Source organism: Haemaphysalis longicornis, unplaced genomic scaffold, assembly GCF_048455015.1.
Source record: "Haemaphysalis longicornis isolate Haplotype H1 unplaced genomic scaffold, Haemaphysalis longicornis Haplotype H1 scaffold_5, whole genome shotgun sequence".
Taxonomy (NCBI): domain Eukaryota; kingdom Metazoa; phylum Arthropoda; class Arachnida; order Ixodida; family Ixodidae; genus Haemaphysalis; species Haemaphysalis longicornis.
In genome coordinates, this window is record NW_027526385.1 from 2,740,888 (window position 1) to 2,758,800 (window position 17,913).

The 17,913-nt window shown below is 47.4% G+C and overlaps 1 protein-coding gene across 2 annotated transcripts; it reads right to left on the reverse strand.

Moving 5' to 3' along the window:
- Window positions 1-4,147: 4,147 nt before the first annotated feature.
- Window positions 4,148-17,449, reverse strand: Rpl10 (ribosomal protein L10). Of its 2 annotated transcripts, none has more exons than XM_077669784.1 (5): window positions 17,390-17,449; window positions 17,185-17,224; window positions 17,029-17,087; window positions 9,522-9,931; window positions 4,148-4,382 (listed from the first exon to the last, which is right to left on the reverse strand). In XM_077669784.1, exons 2-5 carry the CDS (start codon window positions 17,205-17,207, stop codon window positions 4,212-4,214), a joined length of 663 nt encoding a protein of 220 aa, XP_077525910.1. In that variant the 5' UTR covers window positions 17,208-17,224; window positions 17,390-17,449; the 3' UTR covers window positions 4,148-4,211. The 2 variants fall into 2 exon arrangements, with proteins under 2 accessions (XP_077525910.1, XP_077525909.1); XM_077669783.1 differs by having other exon boundaries at window positions 17,360-17,396.
- Between the last annotated feature and the right edge of the window lie 464 nt (window positions 17,450-17,913).

The window sequence follows — 17,913 nt, forward strand, 5'->3', positions numbered from 1 at the left end:
CTACTGTGAGAGGGAGAGAGAGAGAGATAAGTCTTTAACGATACTGGTGAGGTTAGCCTGGCCAAGGCACCTAGCTTACTACACCAGATGTGTGAAAAAATGAAATCAATGAACAGATGGTGATAATGACTGCGATGAAGATGACGCGCTCATTAAGAGAGTCCTTAAAGAGTCTGATCAAGTCCTGTGCTTCGCAGGAAAGACAATAGAGCTTTTGTCGCTTGAGACGCTCATTTAGAGTTCGACCAAGGGCCTAGAGTTAGTCCTCTAGAAAGCGGACGACCCAAGGACACTAAAAGGGACGTTCTAGCTGCTCTATACCGCGTACACTCACATAATACGTGGTTCAAGTCCTGGCGCACGTCACAAAGAGTGCAGAAGGGGGAAGCGGCCTGTTTCATCTTGAATCGAAAATAACTTGTGTAAGTGACATTTAGCCACACGCGGTGAAGAACCGCTTCGTCATGCTTGGAAAGTCCGTCAGGCATCCTAAAGGTCCCGTGCGGGTCTATGGAGTGAGGCGGCGCGTAATGTTGCGGCGCAACAGCCCACATAGATCGCTGAAATCTCCAGGCAGCCTTGGACGCTAGGGCAGAAGCATCTTTTCTGGAGAACGGTATCGGTATCACTGGCCCGAGCAGATCATGCGCTATCGATGCCACAGTGTATACAGTAAAGCCCGCTAATATCGAACACGGATATATCGAATTATTGCCTATATCGAACTTTGTATAATTCTGGTAAAAATTACATGCCTTCAAAACTTTTTATATCGAACGCGATTTGGCTCACAATGAATGTATCGAACTCTCCTGTGCGGGATTTTTCGCTCAATGGCTGAACAGATCAAAATGATTAGTCAGCAGCTACAAGCTCAGCAAGTACAACAGGAAAGTCAGATACGACAACTTCAGCAAGGGCAACAAGAACAGCTACAACAGCCGCATCAAGTGCTGGAGGAGCAGCAAGCAGAGCCGATAAATGAAGACGTGGGAACTAACGGAAAGAAGCAACAACAGCAGGGGCCTCGGAACCATTACCCAAGAGAAGGGCCATCGAAAGCCTAAAGGAACACAAACTAGCACACAGGGTGGACAAGTTAGAAGACACGGTGGCAAGCCTAGTACAGTCATTCAACAGCTTCAAGAGAGAGATCCGCGAAGATTTACTAGAAACAGTCGGGCAAAGTGTGGAAACGATCATACAACAGAAGGTTACGCCGGCCCTGCAGCAGAATATCAGCACGACCGTCCAGCAATACGTGCCGCCAGTGGTACAACAGGACATGACTGCAGCCGTACAACAAATGAGTCGATTTAGGCCTCAGCTTTAGACTTCAATGGCCATCCTTTTACAGACATTTGCATATAAAGTGACAGTTACCCACACATTAAAACGGATCGTACCACTGGCTTGGCCCATAATAGTTACCCGTTTTCATAAAATACATTTTTTTCTGTAGTTAGCCAGATTCAGTAATTATATTTCGCGAGATCTTTTTCCTGCGTAGAAATAAAACAGTAACCCTGTACTAACCCTAATAAATTAATAGTTGCATTTGTTAAAACACCGAACTTCATTTTCAACAAGAGCTACGAACGCTACAAACTGGCACTGCAACCTCGGAAAGGTTCTCTTTTGTCAATTCTCGTCCTTTCTTTTTTGTGTTACATGAATGCATGAGCATTGGTATATGCAACCAGGGGGACTGGAACGATCACCGCTGCCGCGAAGTATGCATGCAAGCAACACGTTCCAGACCACTCGACCAACACAGAAGCAGACAGAAGGGTGTGGTTTCAGCTGTAATTCCCCAACGCTGTAGCGGGTCGGACGTAACGCAGCAACCTAAGTGTTGTTGCTCATTAGGACTTCAAGGTCACGGCGGACGCAAGTAATATTTTACTTTCAGTTGCGGCGGACGTAACTCAAAACACGAGGTTAAAATACAGTCGGACGCAACTTCAATTTCAAAAATCGAATCACGCATCAGTCCGAGTCACCCGAATCGAAGCTGGGTTCGTTTTTTTCCGGCAAGGGGCTTTATGGAAAAACACGAAACAGGAAGGGCGTTTTTTGCACCAGGTTGAAGCGGCACGAAACAAACGATAAGGTTCAAATGGGAACAGACAAATTGGGAAAGGGCAAAAAGGGAAGGTCGTTTTGCACCGGGTTGAAGCGGGAGGGAACAAGCGGGAAGGATGAAACGGGAATCGGTTCAAACGGCAACCTCCAGTCGTGTCCGGGCATAGCGTTGCGGATGAGTTTACTCAGTTCTTGCATGGTGAAGGGTGTGTCAAGTGCAGCATTGTGGCTGCCCGAGCACACCGGATATTGAAAAGGTTGCGACGGGTCACGTGCGAATTTCTTTTGTAAGGTGTCAATTCTTGCTTGGTGCCTGGGTGGTTGTGTACAATTCACTCCCCCTCCCTTGAGCAGTGGGAGTCTGCGCTGACCAGCTCGGCGCCGGAGCATCAAATCGCCCTGGTGCAACGAGCCCTGGATTCGGCGCAGGCTCGCGGCCTCCTGGACGTAGGAGGCTGACCACGTCCCTTTCCAGCTCCCTTGGCTGCTCAATAAAAAATGTTTTTTACCACCACCACAAGGCACTATATGCACTGTTCAGTGGCTGATTTTGTCTATTGCATTCCCATTAGGGAGGTGCCATGTTTTACGGGTGCCCCTGCAAGTGATTGCAGAATTGCATCCAGTTGCATTGCCTTAAGGATTGTGCATATTCTTCAGCTTGCCGTGTAAGGTGTGCGATACGTAATTTCAATTTCCGATTGTTTTGTTGCACTTCCAACGCTTGATGACGCTGTTTCTCACAGTCCACAACCTGTTGCGGCGTTGGTCGGCGGCTGGATAGTCTGTGGTGAGAGGGAATTCTTTCGAGTGGGCTTTCAGTACATCCGTAAGAGCAGCAGTCTATATATCGAGGTCGTTAATTTCTCCCGCGAATAGGCGTTTGCCGAGAAAAAAAAAAAAAACTTTTGGAGCAGCACTACACAACCAAGCTGTTGGAAACTGGGTAAAAACGGGCCGGAGACTCTTGAAACGCTTCGGAAAGCCGTTGGTGGTAACGCGATAAAATAAAGCCAAACTTCCATGCGGCACAAGAAATTCCGTGTAGGTCGGCAGGTGACTAACTTTTTGGATGATCGTAGGCGAGAGGAATACCCAAAACAATCACGAAAATCGTGCCAAAAGTCCTAACGAGAGAGTTGAAGAGCGCTTGTTGAAGTGCCAGGAATTGCATGAACGCAGTGAAACAGACTCAGAATTTCGGGAGCGACCAGCGACCACAGGGAAGGAGATCCAAAAAAGGAGCTTGGCATGAGCCACTGCAAAGGCAGCTGTGACAACCTCACTGATGGAGCAAGGAGGTTCCCGTTGAGTTTCCAGAGAGACTTCAATGATTGGGTGAAGCGTTAAGAATGGCACATTAAAGCAGGGGGAGAATGCTTTAGAAAGTTACGAGACTGAACAGATATTGAATAAACGATTTGTAAACAAAAATTCCGGGGAAGCTTTGGGATGGAAGGCTCCCCAAATTTTGTCTAAGGACAATAAATCTACTCTCTTCCACCCACTCCCCCCCCCCCCCCCCCCTTCTTTGCACTGCATTACATGGAGGTGTACCCTGCGATTGGTCAGAATATCCAGAGTGCATTCTGCTTTTTCAAGTGACCACCACCAGGCTTGGACATGTGCCAGTGCCTAGCCAATTCTCCGTCTCCTGCCCACCCCATCTGCACTAGCTCCTTGATACCATACTTTGCAAAACAGCTCCTCACACCAGAGCATGCGCATCGAGGATGCTCAGCAAATTAAAGTTCCAGCTCAGATGGTAGGACCTGCCTCTTGGGCATCAGCTCCTGCAACAGCAGCTAAGTGAAGTTAGCACTTCAAGGCACCTCTCAGAGTACTTTCTCCCCACTGTTAAGAGAAAACGTCACCCCATTTGTTCTTATCTAACATTCGTTCCCTTCAACCATGTACAAGAAGCAATGGCTGGCCCTGTTAACACCATCAGGTGGTGTGCAGCTCCCAAAACAGGCACCGGGTGCATTGTATGGCTAAATGTGCTGCAAGCGCCAAACAGAGCATGCAGATGTTTCTCCTCGTGAGGCCAGACGAAAAGAAGTACAGGCAAAGGGAGTGCCTTTATTCGCCCACAGTGGCCGAGAGGAGCAGCGGGAGGGGTCTCATCAGTCAAGGCCACGCAGCTCACGCTGGATCTTCATCCAGTTGGACAGAGGCCCGTGGCCGCCACGGTAGTGGCAGTAGCAGCCGTCGGGCTTCAGCCGGCCATCAGCGCGCATCTCCTCGTACTCCTCAGCCTCCCACTTGGTGAAGCCCCACTTCTTGGAAACGTGCACCTGTGGACAGGAACGGGGAGAACGGGGGCGTCAACCAGGAGGTCAGCTGGAAGCAGACTATCGTCCATATGCAGAGCCAGTGGGAGGAACAGTCTTCGTTCCACTAAGAGGAGAGGGCACACAAAATGGCACTACACGTGCCCACGAGCCACCCCACGTGACACATCATTAGCCGTAAACCCCTGCAGCAAATGCCAAGGCACACAGTGCAATCATTTTTCAGGGAGGCACATCGCTGCTGGCTTACAACCTCTTTACCAACCACATGCTCATGTGCAGCCACAACACCACTGTAGCCTACACCCCCCATACATCTTGCAAAAAATCAGGGGGAAAAAAAATAAAAAAAAAATAACACTGCTATGGCCTGGGATTCAAGAAGTGCTGGCTCACTTGCCATTTGCAGGACAGTCGCTTCAGCACTGCCCAACATGACACTTTCGCTGCTTATCTTGTGTTCTCCACAGTGACTTGCCAGTGCCAGTGTCTATACGATCTCCTGCACAGCTTGGAGGTGCTCACAAAGCCTTGCGTGGTGTGCACCACACCACTGAGCAGGCTGTTAAACACGCAGGAGCAAGCAATGGACTCTTCTACATACTCGCTTTTTCTACAGTGAACAGTGAGTTCGTACGTACACATACAGAAAATAAAAAGCTTGCAAAGAAAATGGGCAAAGCTTGCAGAGGCAAGGAAGGCTCACCCGCAGCGAGCACATGGCTACCGGCAAGAGAGCCACAAAGACAAACAAGGAAAGAAGGCGGCCCTTCATACCATGTGCACCTGCTTCCTTGGCTAGCATGTGAAAAGATGAGGATGTTTCTTCCCTCCCCCGAGTGCTTAGTTCGAAGTGGTGGCTGCTAGGAGCAGAGCCCTTCAATGTAGGCAGTTGCAAAACACCGCCTCAAAAAACTGCCCGCAGCTGACCCCCCCCACTTTGAATCAGGCGTACAGTGGTGCCACCATGGCCACCACATGCACTACCCAAAAAACACACTAGTTATTCAAACTGACTTTTGTAAGTTATTCATTGCCTTTTTAACTCGTTTTTACGTTGCGATTATTGCTGCATCTGTGCAACTGCCTTGACCAATTGGCACTTTGTGCAGGCACAACATAGCCTCAACCTGAAGTACTCACTTTGCAGTTATCACTCGCACTACAGCCCACTGTATGCCAAAACTAATCCAGCAGCTGATTAAGTACTTCTAAATAACCCTTTCAAGCTTGCGTAGAGCCACTGAAGTGAATTTTTAACTGTTGTTTTTGCCACCAAAGATGCGCAGCAGACTACAATGTGCAAGCAACGACGCATCTTGCTGACCACAGTTGCTTTTTTTACTACTCTTGCTTCAAATGCATATAAAATGCTCGCATGGTTGAACACATTGGGCTCCTTCAACAATTTATGTAAGTACCCAAATGCCATTTTTCACCTAGGTCATCGAGCAGTGAGGCACGTAGTTTAATTGGCCACGAACACCCACTGTATGAAAAAAGATCCAAGAAAGTGGACCAACCGTACAGCCACTTTTTAATGCATGGGGCCTGCGGGGCATTTTGCAACTCCTATATAGAGTTGCTCTGGCTAGGAGGACAACTGGAAAAAGGTCAAAGCCACGCACAGATTCCCATACCAAGGTATGTGGTAAACAGGTGACCAGTGACAAGTTCTGATGTGAAGTGCACGCACCGCTGCTGTGTACAAATGGAAGACCACCCGAATACATTGGAAGCAGCTTGCCAGCCTCCTATCTCATCTGCCCACCTCACTTTCTCCAGCAGTCTGCCATGCTCGTCTTCTCTAGGGATCCACTCTGTTGCCCTTAATGACCAACAGCTGCCTTGCCTTCGCATTAAAGGCCCTGCCCACGCCCATTTCTTTATAAGGGGGGACACGGGGATCAGATGGCAGAAAGTGACCAAAATTTATTTCATCAAGTCACATCGAATTGCACGTTTTCTATTCTATGCGTTTACAGATCCAGAAGTGCCAAAACATTTCCACAAAATGATGAAAACTGCAATTTTCGCAGCGCTGTATCTCCCGAACGACGCCACCGGCGCTACCATTTTGGTCGCATTAGATTGGCACTCTTCGACTTCTGCTTTCCAGTCGCTGCTTTCATTGTCGCTCACTCACAAACGCACAAACGGCAGAATAAGACACACAGTGAAACAATGCAACCGACAAGAGTCCAACACACTATTGTATATCCGGCCGCGTTCGCTGAACCGGCTCTCACTCACTTCCCGCTCAGCGGTTTCATGCGTTGCAGTTCTGTTCAGTGACATTGTTATTACGGGAAGTGCACAGCTCAAGATGCACCGAAAATGTGCCCGCGGTTTCACCGTAGTTTGTCTTTGAGTGGGAAACTCACTGCGTGCGTATACAATCGAGGTTCATGAAGGGATCTTTTGGACTCATTGCGATATAAAACGCTGTTTCACAGTGTTATTGCTGTTTTACAGCGAGCTTCGAGAGTGGAACTGTCACGTCGAGGCAAGCGCAGCGCTGCATTGCTGTACCGTTTTCCAGCTGCGCCCGATGGTGGGGACTAGTTGGTATTGCTCGCAAGTAATAATAATTGATGCATCGAAGCAAAATTTAATTCTAAACGAGAGGTGGCTATACATGGCAACATTACTTAAATTATGATCATGAAGAAAATGCGCGTCCTGAATTTTGAGGGAAGGGCTGATGGGGTGCAATGATCAGTCACCTCGCATTGAGCAACTTTTGCGGTGGCTCTACACTCGTTCGTACAACGCAGCCAGAGATTAAAAAATATTTCCGGCATTTGAACAGACAAGTGACACGGTCACTTACATGACCATGTTTGTCTAGTGTTGCTTACGTTTTAGGAAACAATTAGTATGAACCCTAATACAGCAGGTAAGAAATCCGGCCAGAAGCAAAGTGCAAGCACTGGCACTTCAGCGCTATAGCAGTGCCATCTATGAAAGTGGGCGACAAATAAGATAACCAAACGGTTGTCTGCAAGATGGTAGCAGCCCTGGTCAGCAGGTTATCTGTAGTTATTTTAACTCTTTCGTTACCAATTGACAGATTATTAGGGGTCCAGCAAACTTTTTTTTTTTGCTAAAAAAAAATTGGTTAGGCACTAATTAAAGGAACACAAAATTAAGATTATTGGCCTTTCCAATAACACCAGTTTGTTAAATGTTTTCATATATCACAGTTGCCAAAAAAATGTCAAACAAAATTTTTGTTAAAATGTCGAAAAAATTAATAAAGGAGTTGTGTATAACAAACCACCGGTAGTAGAAAAAAAAATTAGGAAAGCATTTTTAAAACACGCCCTAGAAAAAAATGTCGACATGCACGGAACAGTTTTTCAGATATAAAAAAAAAAATGTTAGCAAGCGCGGTGCTCCTGTCATGCGGTGAAGCTCAACCTCCAATTCAAAATGTGCAATTTGGGTGGTCCCATGGAAGAAAGCTGGCGGTTTCACATTATCAGAGGCACCAATTTGCCCCAAATAACGTAAAAACATCTTGTCAATGACAAACTTGTCAATGTCAATGACAAACAGCCAGAACAATATTTGGGAAAAGCACGCGATGCAGAAAAGCATGCATGAAGTTGAAAACGGAACTGTAGTTGATGCTTGTTGACGTTCACGGTCAGTTCTCTCAAAACATGAAGTTGAGCTTTACTATCATCTTCTGACTCGCAATCGTAGCCTTGCTTGCAGGAATGAGGTGCGATGCGCTAGAATCGTGCCCCGCAAAATTTGGCCGAGTAGCTGTTGCGCGATAAAAGATATCAGCACACAACGAGCCTCCTCTATTGCAGCACCACCTAACAATTTTGAAATGAAACAGCACAAAAACTTATTGAAAAAAAAAAAAAAAAGCAGCAACATTAGACACCTGGATATACCCTCGCATGGAAACGAAACTGGAAGGCGAAAAGCTGGCAGTGTGTAAAGCTGGTTTGAAGCAGTGTCCTCGTCGGAAAAGATATCTGGCGACCGGGTGTGATCTTTTGACTTGCATCTGAAGTTCTTATTGCAGAAATCGGGTTAGGGTTCAGTGAAATCAGGAGCAGCATGCTTTGCTCGAGGATCAGTCGCGAACGCTCAAGGCGCCATTGCAGGTAGCCTTGAAGTTGGGTAACTGCGTAGTAGCGCTAAACATGAATTTCGCGGTGCAGAAATGAATCCGAAACTGTTCACAAATGGTCCTGGGGTAAGTAGAACTACCACACAACTTAAACCAACGTGTGCAAAGGCAATAAAACTGCCTAAAATAAAAGTAGCTTTGCAAACAGGCACTGCTTGACATTTTCAGCCGATTTATGGGATTATTACTGTCAGAGTGCAAACCTGACAATTAAAAATTGTTTGCTGATTCTTCATTCATGCCGCCCTCCCATCTACTATGTATGATGGCAAATAAACGATTTGATTTGATAACCCTGTTATTGTTGCAAAAATGAAAACAAGACTGACTTTGAACGGCCATTTTAACTCCAAACAGCTTTACTTGTTAGAGCAACACCTGGAACGCCATGAAAAGGCGCTCCGAAAGTATCGTTCAAATTGAACAATTTTGAATAGGCGCAGGAACGAATGAGTTAAGGCCCAGCCCTGGATAAGTCTATCGACGTCACAAAAACACGATTTAGGAGAATTGAAATTCTGGCTTAAAATGCTTAATCTCAAAAAATACCACATCGTTTGCTGCCGGACAAGCTCTGAGGGCACATAAAACCCTAAATCTTTCTCGAATAACACAAACCTGTATTTTGTCTGCATGGCCCCTTTAAGTGCAGCTCAACGGCTACAGTTACACATTCTTCATGTCTCAACAAAAAGTCACGTGTCATAAGGCACCAGGTGGTCTATACTGCAAGGTGTTGGAAAATGAATGTCTTGCGCGTGTGTGCCATCAGCACGCGATCACAGCATCATTTTGAAGATCAAAGTCTCAACGTGGCCAGTATTCCAAGCCCCCGTGCGCCTACTTTGTGGGCTGGCCTTTGACGCTGCACACTTGACCTGGGGATACTGAAACCCCCCAAAGGCTGGCCCGTGCTCTGCACTGCCACCTTGTGACGTGGTTTTCCCTGCCAGAACAGTGAACCGTGCAAGGCAGCACTGATGCCTCACCTTCTGGCGTCCGGGGAACTTGAACTTGGCCCGGCGCAGGGCCTCGATGACGTTCTCCTTGTGCTGCTCCTTGGCGCGCACCGACATGATCTTCTGGCCGATGTGCACCCGGGCAACCGTGCCCTGGGGCTTGCCGAAGGCGCCCCGCATCCCCGTCTGGAGCCTATCGGCCCCCGCGCAGGACAACATCTTGTTGATCCGGATGACGTGGAAGGGGTGCAGCCGCATGCGCAGGTGGAAGGCGTCCTTGCCGCACGTCTTCACCAGGTACTTGTTGGCGCAGATGCGGCCCGCCTCCAGCGCCTCCGACGAGATCTGCTCAAACTCCTTCGAGATGAGGTGGATGCAGAGCGGGAACTCGTCCACGCGCGCCTTCTTGCGCCCAAGGTCAAAGATGCGGATCTTCGGGTCTGCAAAGAAGAAGGGCGTCAGGACTCGACCGAGACAGCCAATGAGCTGGGATGGGCAGCTTTTGTCTCACCAGAAAACAGCTGTGCTTTGTGATAAGCACTGAAAATACGTAAACAAAGAGCATCCATCAAAGAAAGAAAACTGAAAGCAGCCAACATAATCAGGGTGTCTAGCAAATTGCCTAATTCAATTTCCCATGACCATTTTAAACGAAATTCCCTAACCTATATATACAACAGGCGCCATTCTGTGGAAATGGTCCGTGAAGCATATAAAAAGTGTAGAGAAAACACATTCTATCATAAGGAAACATTTGTTGCAAGTGCCCTATACAACTCAAAATGTACTTTGATTAAAAACTTTAGTTTGAGGTTTGCTTGCCTTCAGTTACAGCTTCAGAGTTTATTTCATCTTGCGGAATAGAAGCTTTAACTCTTTCGTTACCGCGGGAAATTGACCAATTTTGAAGGGTCTAACAAAACATTTTTTTTTGTGCTATACATATTGGTTAGGCACACATTGCAGTGACATACAATGCAGATTATTCCACGCGCTTTCCAACGACACCAGTTTTATTAATGTTTTCCTAAATAATGATTCCGAAAAAAATTATCGAATTCGAAATTTTTGTCCGCGCGTCGAAGAAAAAAGAAAAAAGTAAGTTGTGTATAATAAACCACGTGTAGTAGAAAAAATTTAGAATATACATTTTGTAGGTAGACATTTCAAAAACCCGTCCTAGAAAAAAAAATGAGTTGCGCAGTACAATTTGTCAGATATAAAAGAAAATGTTAGCCCACGTGGTGCCCATGCCATGTGGTGAAGCCCAACCTCTATTTCAAGTTTTGCTATTTTGGATAGTTCTCTAGAAGAAATCTGGTGGTTTGACATTATTAAAGGCCCAAATTAGCCTCCACGTGATGTAAAAACACCTTGTCAATGATTATGACCGGCACAATATTGAAGGCAAGCAAGTGATGTGAAAAAATCCGCTTGGAGTTGAGAACCAAACTTTTTGGTGGATGCTTGTTGACGTTCTGATGATCGCTCATCAGTCAGAACTTTCATTTGCGTTTTATTATCATGTTCTGACTCACTATAGTAGCCCTGCTTGCAGGAATAAGGTACGATGCGCTAGAATAATGCCCAGCAAGCTTTCACCAAGCCGCCGTCGGGCTGTGAAGCGAGTTCAGCACTACGAGCCTACTACATTGCAGCGCCACCTAACAATTTCGAAAAGAAACAAATTCAAGGCTGTTGGAGACTTTGTCAGAATAAACAGTACTACTAAGAAGCGACACTAGACTTCCGGAAATACCCTCGTATGAAACCGAAACTGGCCGGTGAACAGCTGGCGGTGTTCAAGGCCAATTGGAAGCGTTCTCCTCGTCTGAACTGATTTCCCGACGACTTGGTGTTATCGTTTGACTTTCAGCGGAAGCTCTTATCGCAGAAGCAAGGCGTAGATAAAGTGGAAGCGCGAGCGGCATGCTTGTTTTGAGGAGCAGTAGCGGGCAACGGAGGCGCCATGGCAAATGAGCTTGTAGTTGGGTAACTGCGTAGTAGCGCCAAATATGAATTTCGCAATGCGAAAACGAAACCGAAACTGCTGGAAACTGGTTGAAAATGTCAGGCAAACTTGCTAGACATGCGGGGGACTATCAGAAATAAGCTTTGGGAGAATGAAGCTGCCCTTTGTCCGAACCAAAGATCATTAGTGAATAGCTGGGGCCATTTTCAAGTAATTATCACCTCTCAACGCTGTCGGATTACAAAGCTGACCCCATTATTTGGTGTTTGACTTGCCAGGAGCCTTTTGACAAAAAAAGTATTATGGTAATGTAGCCTCACCACGACCTGCATCCTTTTTTCTCAAGTGCAGCAGCCACGCCCCCTTCGTCAAAAACACGCGCACCTCAGCTCGCAAAAAACGCCGCCAAAAATCTCAATGTCGCCGGAGCGGGAAACTTTAAACTGATTCTAAAAGGGCAATGCCTAGACTAATCACTGGCTGCATTAGGTGTACGAGAAACGACTACAACATGTCGAAATAGGCAATATAAATCATCGATCACCGGTGATCGATTTGAATAGGCGTGGTAACGAAAGAGTTAAGTTGCGCTTCAGCGAGCACCTGTTCCTTTTTTTCTTGATTGTCCCGCGTCGACAATTCACGCGCGCGGCAGTGGGAGGAGCCCGACGACTTGCGCCAATGGAGAGCCGCGCGCCTCATGGCGGCAGTTTCGAAGCTCTCGAGACAGCCGGCTGGCTCCGCCAGAGATGTTTAGGCTTACCACCCCGCCAGGTGCTGCATGGCACTTTCACAAGCAGCGAGGACGATGTTTTATAGTACCATTTTCACCCACATTATAAGCTTCTTTGCCTCACAAACAACTTCCTGCGTGCCTTGTGCGGCATTTTTGAGAGCGCATAGAAGCGGTCGCTCAAGCTCCTGTCACCACTTCGCGGTCGAAGCCACCGCCGGCAGCACCGCGCGCAGCGTGCGGGTAATTCCGCGGTAGCGTCAGCGCGCCTGTGACGTGTGCGGCGCGTTTTCAAGGGCAGAAAACGCCCCATGCGGTTCACGCTAAGCCATGCCATGTTCCTTCTTCTAAAAAGAGTTTCATTTTAAAATTCGCTGGGGAAAAAAAAAAAAGCGCGTTGTGCGTGCGATTTGGGAACCACCTACATATTCCCTCTGCGCAAGTGCACCCAGCAACCTAAGCCAGCTGCGAGCTGCGTGAACCGCACGGCGAGTTTCTGCACGCGATTCGTGCGCAGCATTTTCACGGCCGCGTCGACGATTTCGTGCCTGCGCTGGCTCCTTTCCTGCACAAGCAAGTGCGTTTCTGGCTTATTAAATGCCTTGTTAATTGACTTTTCTTCGTGCGGTTTGAAGCGGTCGTTGGAGCTACCCATGGAGGAGATGGAGCTACCGCACTACTCCGCAGCCGGTGCTGCCGCCATGTTGCCAGCGCCTACCGCTCGGCACGCACCGTGCGGGTGGTTTCCGCGGCAGCGTCAGCGCGCCCCAGGCGTGCTTGCAGAAAAGCCAGAAAACGTTTCATGCGGTTCACGCTTTCGTCGCGCGCGAACGTGTTGCGTTCGGTAACTTCTTGGGGGCCTCCCCTATTCTAAAACTGTGTGGGCAGGCCCCAAAGTAATTTTCCCCGACTGGTACTACTTGATTGAATTCCCTGACAATTTCCTGGTGGCTCAAAATTCCCCGACTTTTCCTTGTTTTCCCAGTCGCTAGACCCCCTGATAATTGGTTAGCATGAAGAGAAAACACTGACACCGACCAGTTCTGACGGCCTAATGCAGTAATGCTGCGTGGAGGAGTATCAGTAGCTATCCTGTCCTTGCTGTAAATCCCTGGCAGGGACATTTGTGATGGCCCTCAACCAGTGAAAACTTCGCTGCTGCATGTTCACCAGGCTACACCTGCTCTGCACACATCGCTCACAAGGGTCAATGCCAATAGCACTATTGCAGTCCCATTGAGACCTGACAATTTTATGCGATTAACCGTCGGCTTTGCTCTGCACTGCTTATCTGCTTCAGCAGTGTCGATCCCACCGCATGAACAGCATAAAATGCAAGAGGCCCCACATCATCCAATCTGTGCACACTCAGCTCAACAAGTGGAGCCCATAGAGCAAGAAGCAGTGAAAGCCACGACAAGATGAAGTGCTTGAATCAAGGGGAAGGAACAGGCTTATGCCATTTGTAAAAATCGTGCAGCCTAAAAAACAACACAGTTTTGTGTTACGTCAAGCTAGGCAGATGCTGCGAGTCCAGAACAAGATACTCAACGCAGCATCCAACAAGAAGGAAATAACGGTAATAAGATTTTTTTAGGCACCTTCAAATGCTGCACACTTGCTTTGTTTTTCACTCGAACAAGCAGCTGACGCCAGACAAAACAGCACTGCATACTATACCACCTGCACGTCGTATAGTATAAAACGGATGCACTCGATATCATCCAGTAGGAGCACTACCAGCACCGCTGCAGCCACCATTTGCACGGTTGCGCCCACAGAGCAGTCTCGCCAGCCACCCTGGCCATTTTTCACCGGGAGCTTCTCAGTTACGAAGCAACAGACTCAATGGAATAGCCTTTTACAACGTTTTGCAGACATTGTGCAGCCCAGTGCCTATGCGCATGACCCGAGTAAAACCAAGAAGTCTCGGTACTTGGAGAAAATAGCCCAGCGGTAGCATAGGCCTTGACTACAGTGCCGGAAATGCTAAGTGAACTGGGGAAACCTTTCTGGGGCAATGCAGTCGAGGTTACAAAAAAACCACGCCGTTTTGCTATGCTCCCAGAATGTAGTTCAACGAAAATAATTGGACGGCTGTAACCTAAGTAATTAAAAAATATATAGGTATGCTGTAGACTTGGATTGATAATGCCACTAAATTACTAACCACATTACATGAAACAGCAGTATTTTTTAGATTTTCAGATTTTTTTCTCTGCAACTGTTGCCACTGATGTTGCAATAGTTCTCTTCTGCGGGGAAAGGGGGGACAAAGCGTCCCCTCTCGTTCACAAGCCTTCGGCAGCTCGCCACTTTATTCTCCGCACAAGATTTTTAAGAAGCTTGAAAAGCAAACGCTGCCAAAACAAACGCAGCAAGTGGTTTGCGAATGTACACCCAAGTGAGACTGATGCAACCAAAACTCCCCGTTGTGCCCGCAATCCATTCGGTTAGCCAGTGTGCAGACATTAACAAGCGTGCGCATAAGCATGCGCGAGAGCTGCTCTATTGGTATACTGCACCCAAAAGAGTTTACAAATAAGTGCACGCAGCTTTCTGAACGATACTCCAGTCAATGCACTGGCTTGTGTTTACAAACAAATGAATTGTGGGGAAGGAGACACCAACATGCCTGCATGCTCGGTGATCGTGGTTCAGTGCACTCAACCACAATGCTGAAACTGAAGCCAAAAACGGTTTATTGGGAACTAATACCGCGCAGTTGACCCCAAATGTAGTTTCCGTGGGCGAGTTTGCCAACATCAGCAACTACCTCGCCCATGATATTCACCTTGTTATGCGAGAAGCACAGAAGAGCATGCTTATGCGCAATTATGTGGCAAGTAAATGGGTGCAAGAGCTGTGCGTTTTCGGCAAGCTAAGAATTCAGTACATTCAAACAACCCTTGTATGAGAGGTGTCCACCGTGCAAGAGTTTTCACAAGTACTGCCAGGTGCAAGCGGCAACTAGTTCTAGCGTAACACCTAGCTCACCCACAGAAGCAGCAGGTAATGTGCTGCGGCGACTAACCTTGCCCGTTCCTGACAGTCGTGCGATCGATGGAGAAGCTTTTGCACGTGGTTGAAGCAACACAAATCTGAGAGCACACATCTCTGCTGTCTGAACTTAACATGTAATTTAGTAATGCACACTGCCAGTGCCAAAACAAAAGCGAATAGTTGTGCTGCATTTAAATTATCAGAAAATGCCAGCGACTTGACACATGGTAGCTCACTGCACAACTGTTGGGCCCTTGCCTGCACACTTTTATATAATCCAAGTTTCCAAACAACTTCCAAGGAGCTATGCCTTTCATATCAATGATTCAGGTGCGCCATTCCCAGGCAGTAGACGACAAGGCTGGAGCATGGATATTGATCAATAAAAAAAGTTTACTTCACACGCAGTAGTTTACCGAATGACTGGAGTCACCGTCGTCACAACCACCTCCACAAGATATTTTTCAGAATCTTGAATTGGCTGCAGAATGCCATTGGTATGCAAAAGAACAGTTTTGCGGGCACAATTTCGCTTCCAGGTTTTTTGTTTTTTTTTCCCCTTTTCCCCGTATGGCTGTCAAAGCCGCAATACAGTTCTGATTGCGTTATAAGTCACCGAGGCCAGCACCCCAAACACCGTGCAATATCTTTCTATGCCAGTGGAGACAACCGCACCAATGGTGCGAGTCATGGTGGTGCATGCACCATCTGGGAGCATGGGAGCATGCAACCCCCTATATGCGAGCAGGATTTGCAAAGAAGACACTGCTGCAAGTTTGATTTTCCCTACAGCACAAAGCCAGATTTTTTTAGCATCTGCAAATCTGGCACCGTTTCCCAGCAGCTCTTAGCTGCTCATGGGTAGTGTTCACTGCTGCCTCCAGACCAGCCAGCACAGGGCCCCAAAGATGCGCTCACCTCGCAATTCCACACATGCCCAAATCAGCCGAACATTTATGCAGAATGCCCGCTGACACATTGACACCAACAATGGTGCCCCGCCGTATGCCTGGCAAAAAGTAAAAGCCTTCTGCTTGACAAGAAAGCTCCAGGCTCGAGTATTGGAAATCAGCGCCACAACTGCAAATAGCCTTACAACTACAATTTTAAGGATATTAAACACATCCTTACTTTTAAGGATATTAAACACATCCTTACTGCTGGCCTGTGACATGCTACGCCTAGCACAGACAGACATTGGGCCACACTGCAGGCGCACCAGAGATCCGAATGCCCCAGTCTCGTATTCTTTGCACTGCCTTCCTATGAATGCAGACCCACGAAAAGTGCCCGGTCCCAAATTTGGGATAGGCCTGACCTGACTGAACACTAACGCGTCTTACACAACTGTCGTGATGGCGTGCGGTTTCTTGCCAACTCCGCCCTTCGCATCGACTTGCCACACTTGTCAATCAACTCACTTCTTAACGAGTTAGGCACCACGCATCGGCGCAATTTATTACCCCAATTCGAGGGGAACTACTGGGCCTCGGCTGCTGCCACGGGCAACCAGGAACTCCCACTGAACTGATGGCGCCACGTTCCACGTGGCAGGAATGCAAGGTGGAACTCGCGGCTTTTGCGGTAGACCACATTACAGAAATTAAGGAGTTGCATCAATGAAACTGATTTTAACGAGGAGCACACGATCGAAGCGTCAGTTAACTCCCTCAACGAGGTACCATCCCTGAAATTTCAAAGAGATCGCGTTTACGTTTAAATAGGTAACAGCTAAACCTTGAAGCGCAAGTTTGCGAGGTTGAAAAGCACTAATCAAAAGGAAGAAACATGTCATTTCATCATACTAAGCCTAGCGCTGTCGTACTCACCGGGGACACCACGACAGAACCGCGACTTGGGGTACGGCTTGTTCTTGCAGTACCGGTAACTGCGATTGAATAAAAAGTAAAACAACCAAGATCAGTTGGCAACAAACAATTCTTCACGTTGGACGGACTCAAGTGGGGAGAAATAACGCCGCATACCATCTTGCGGGTCGGCGACCCATCTTGCTGGCTGAAGTGCCTAAAAGAAAAAGAAAACGCCAGACTCAATAAATAGCGTCCTAAATAAACACGATGATAAATAAGAACTCATATCAAGCCATTTAACAATGAATGCTCCCAAATTAACAGTTGGATTAACTTAGATTTTACGCACAAGTCAAGAGGACGCAACCATGCAACTCACCGAGCAAGAGGCGAAAAGGAGTCGGATATACAAACGCGCCACCTGCCTTTACTTGCGGCGGCTTTGTCTGGCTTTCTGATCGAGCCAGTCTACATCAAGTTTCGGTTTCGCTTTCACTGCCATACGTATCGAAGGATTGGCTGAAAAGGCCAGAAAAATACATATTTATTACTGCGTTAGCAATATATGGGCCATGTTAGCAAAAGCTTTTGCCCTTGAACTGTTAAAGGGACACTGAAGTGAATTTGTCAAGCTCCCGTTTTTGCTTGCACTGCGTAGACTGGCTCAAATTAGCACACTTTTCATCGTTTATCCGGTTGACAAATCGGTAATTATTTTACAAAGCGCGAAAGAAGAAAAACTGCCATGCGCGGTTTGCGGCGGCCGCACCAACTAAGGTGTGACGTTGGGAGGATGGGGCACCGTGATTGGACGATGCCAAAGGTTAGCAATAAAACAAGTTTCGGTTTCGGTTCTGTAAAACAACATGTTTGGCATCCGATGGTGTCGTTGGATGGGCATTC